The 4,487-nt window shown below is 33.9% G+C and overlaps 1 protein-coding gene across 1 annotated transcript; it reads left to right on the top strand.

Moving 5' to 3' along the window:
* Nucleotides 1-277: 277 nt before the first annotated feature.
* On the top strand, nucleotides 278-2,086 carry LOC104237110 (zinc finger CCCH domain-containing protein 61). The gene has a single exon (XM_009791197.2). It carries the CDS (start codon nucleotides 398-400, stop codon nucleotides 1,688-1,690), a length of 1,293 nt encoding a protein of 430 aa, XP_009789499.1. The 5' UTR covers nucleotides 278-397; the 3' UTR covers nucleotides 1,691-2,086.
* The last annotated feature ends 2,401 nt before the right edge of the window (nucleotides 2,087-4,487 follow it).

The raw sequence follows: 4,487 nt of genomic DNA, 5'->3' as shown, positions 1-4,487 counted from the left end.
AATTATTTTAAAAGAAAACCACTCTTAAAAAAAAATACTAAAAACAAAAGGTAGGACTGGACTGATTTTTTCATAAGAACTAATATTGCATGCAGTAGAGACGAAGTGTCAAGCTTCCACATATCTCTCTTTGCATGCCAATCCCTAATACTATGCAGCCACGCATCTCTTTGCCCATACCTCACACCATCCTCGTCACTCTCCACCCCCACCACCCCAAAACCCCCCTCCCCTATACCTATATTATTTTCATAATATTATCATTTCATTTTGTGTTTGTATAAATGATCCCCATTCCTCTTCTTGTTTCCTTGCATTCAACATTACTTTCATGTCCCCCACTCTCTAAAAAAAATCTCTCTATTCAATCCACCAATATTTCTTGAAAACCCTAGAAATGGAAGGGCTTTGTGCTGAACAACATCATCACAAGTTTCATCCCTCTCACCAACTTTACCTTAACAAGAAATCTCTTCGTGATATTGACATTCCCCCAAGAAAACTCCTCAGCCGCCGTTCTAATCTCTCCGCCGACCCTGTCTCCGACATGTTTATGGACTCACCTAAATCAGATTCAGACACCCTTTTCCAGAAATTCTTGCCTTACAACAGCCTTGACGAGGATGATTCTGATCCGTACTCTTCCGACCACTTTCGTATGTACGAGTTCAAGGTCCGCCGTTGTACTCGTAGCCGCAGCCACGACTGGACTGACTGCCCTTTCGCTCATCCTGGTGAGAAAGCTCGTCGGAGAGACCCAAGAAGATTCCATTATTCTGGAACTGTTTGCTCTGAATTCCGTAAAGGAAATTGTAGCCGAGGTGATAACTGTGAGTTTGCACACGGGGTGTTTGAATGTTGGCTTCACCCAACTCGGTACAGGACTGAAGCATGCAAAGATGGGAAAAACTGCAAACGCAAGGTTTGTTTCTTTGCACATACTCCACGTCAACTTCGTGTTCTGCCACCTAGTTGTCACGAAAGTAGTGGTCCTGGTTCATCTCCAAGAAACTCTCCAGTTGAGAAAAAGTACAGAAATCTTAACCATTGCTGTATGTTTTGTCACTCTGTTTCTGCTTCTCCTACATCTACTTTAATGGGTATGTCACATATGTCGCCGCCTATGTCTCCATCTCTGTCGCCGCCACTTTCCCCAGCAAAAACTCAGTTCTCATCACCTATGTCACGTTACAGTGATCGTTTTGGGAGTGTAGAATCATCATGTGGAATGGGTCAGCTGGATCATGCTGGATTAATGAGTTACAAGGATGCACTTACTGAATTGGTTAGCTCTTTAGAAGCTATGAATGTGAATGCGAATCATGAAGCCAATTCTTCTTCTTCTTCAGCTGCTGCTGCTGCTGTTAATAATTTTGATGGGAAATTACCATGGTTGGATGTGAGTTTCAACAACAATAATATTAATAATTATGATGATCAACATCAGTTTCTTCTTTCTCCTTATTCAACTCCATCTCCAAGTCCAGTTTCTAGTTCAAGAACCAAGTTTTACACTAGGGATTTTCCATCTCCTAGTCCAGTTTCTAGCTCCGGGTTGAGCTTTAGTCCAGTTTCTAGCTCCAACATGAGCTTTGTAGAAGATACCAAGAACAATGCAACAAACAGATACTACAATGAGAATGGATTAGGTGGGCCAGATTTTGGTTGGGTCAATGATCTCTTGACCTAAAAAAAAATTAATGGAGTTTATGGGCCAGCCATTAATGGAGATTTGTGGTCCTGCAAAAGGTGAAGATGATGATGATGATAAATTATTAAGATTTGAAGAAGATTTTTGTATATACAAGTTCAAGTTCAAGTACTGTTTTTTAGCTGCTGCTGCTGCTATTGCACCATCCATATATATTTCAAGGGTATATCTTTGTATATATGAGATGGCCGAGGGGAGGATGTGTTGCTGTTTAATTTACTAATCGAAAGCTTATTTAATTTTTTTGCCTTATTAATCAATGTAAGAATTCTGAGTCGTCTGTCAATTAAGATGTAATTGTCATTTTCATTTTGTTGGAAAGTGAGAGTGAGTTGTGGAGTCAATTGTGTTATATTCAAGTTTGATGTGAACCAATTGTTTGTTATCATGTCATTATTCTTGCATTAACTCAATAATAATTTCTTGTTTTGCTATAATTGCCTAAATTGTTCTCTTTTTAGTTTTTACTCACTGCATTTCTATGATTTTAAATATAATTTATATTTGTTGATAACTCTTGTACTTTTTAATGATCTTTTTACGTACATTCCGTGCAGTTCCTGAATTTCCGCAAATTGAACTGGATTTTAGCAATTTGAAATCTTGAAGGAAAAAAATAAACTAGGTGAATTGGAATTTGTTGAGAAATTCACGATAAATAAACTAAAGGGAAAAGAATCTAGGCGAAAGCAAGGGATGAGCTGGCATATTAGATTTGGAGGTTTATCCACGTGGTGTGCATGCATGCAATCGTACATCTGACTTGGAATATTATTTGGACCTTGTGGATATTTTTTTGTACTATTCTTTTTTGTGTTTTGGACCTTATAGTATGACAACCTTTATTTGTTTTGTTTTTTGGGACCATCTGGACATCACCATTTTCATTTTTTTATTCTGGGCCTTATTGGATACTGTATCATTATTTGAAAATTTACTGAAAATCACTTTTGGAAGAAATAAATCTTTAATGTTTTGTTCTGGAAAACAACAACTGCCGAGTGTTTAGATTAATTCTTATATAAGAAAGATGGGTTAATATATTGCCAATGTTCTAAAAAAGTTTAATTTGATTTGTATTTACATGTAAAACATATTTATATCATCGAATAATTTACTCCATTTATAAGTTATTATAGATAATATCTTCATAAAGATATTAATTAGTAACCAAATGAGAATATAACTAATTTATTATTAGAGGTCTAAAACACTGGTAGTGTAACTTTTTTTACATTTTATGTTTATATAATTCAAATATTAAAAGGAAACGGCACCTGAAAATCAGCCTCAAGATACTTTCCAAAATCAACAAACCTAATCTGGTTGGTCTAGAAGAGCAAAGTACATCCTTATTTGGTTTTAATACTAAACCTTATTAATTATATTTTTGTTTTAAATCGAACGTAGCCGTACTTAAGAGACAAGGGTATGTACAAAACGTCAAAATGTTGGAGTGTGGAAAATATTACGTAGGACTTGAGTAAAGAAGCTGGAGTAGGAGGCGACTGCCTAAGCCCTTAATTAACCTGTTGATATAAAAATTAATAGCAATAATTATTCCAATAATAGCCAATATAATTGAAGAGTCACGAACTCTTGAGCGATACATTTTCACCTTATAATTATGGGTAATTATGGCCTCTGTTTTAAAAGGTGGAATTGGGATTCCCCTTGGAGCAGAGCACTCGTAAAATGCTCCTGGGCTTATGTGTGGAGCTTTGTTCCGTGAGACTTACGTCTCGGTCATCGCAGCTTACGCCTCGGACACGCCCAACGCCCAATGTACTGGGCCCGCCTAATAGAACTTTATGCAATTGTATGTAACTAACCTTGTAAATTCTTAAATTTTCTTAATAAATCGTTGACTATTCAAAATTACTTTTTTCTTAATCATAAATCATTAAGTTGAGAGTATTTTATGTCATAATTAAAATAAAAATTATTGCACGTTATCCACTAAGACTGCTATGATAGTTAATTTTAAATAAATATTTTATCTAAAAAGTATTTATTTACTAACTTTTGTTATGTCTTTGCTATATAATGATCCATAATTTTTTTATAATTATTTCTCTAAATATTATTTTTTTCGCATTTACGAGATACAATACTTATTAATTTAATAGCTCAGTATTAGCTAGTAACTATTTACAAATAATTAGTTATCATGGTATTGTATGGTTAATTATATGTCACTTTATTGACTTATTGAAACTTAAAAATAAATGATGTTAGAGAATCATATTTAAATTGTGAATTATGTTTTTATATAAATTCTCTTTCAAATAGAAAGTATATTAAATAAAAAAAGTATTTTTAGAAAAACATCAAATTATAATATCGAAATTCTTTCAAGATTCATTACTCTTTAAGAGATACATCTAAAATTTCGTATCGAACACATTACTTTTGATGTTTGAGTTGTAACGTCGTTGCAACTAATTTGTATATTATGATATATGTCATACTTTTCGTATTATTCATAGTTGAATTATAATTTATAGATATTTTAAATAGATTATTTGTTATAATTCTGTGATTTTAATGTAATTTTTTTATAATTATTTTTTATTTTATACTATCTTAAAATTCTTGAAATTAGTAAAATTTAAAGATCTGTAGTACTTACGCCCCATATCTCAGGGTATACGCCTCGCCTCGTTAAAGGTAAACGTCTCGCCTTACAGCCCCGCGTTTTAAAACATTGATTATGGCCGCTCTTGAATTAAAATCTAACGCGATTATTCGTCCAACTTACATCAGCTTTTGCGAA

Source organism: Nicotiana sylvestris, chromosome 7 (genome assembly GCF_000393655.2).
Source record: "Nicotiana sylvestris chromosome 7, ASM39365v2, whole genome shotgun sequence".
In the NCBI taxonomy this organism is placed as follows: Eukaryota; Viridiplantae; Streptophyta; class Magnoliopsida; order Solanales; family Solanaceae; genus Nicotiana; species Nicotiana sylvestris.
Note: the sequence above shows the minus strand (reverse complement) of the source record. Positions and strands in the feature narration are given on the sequence as shown.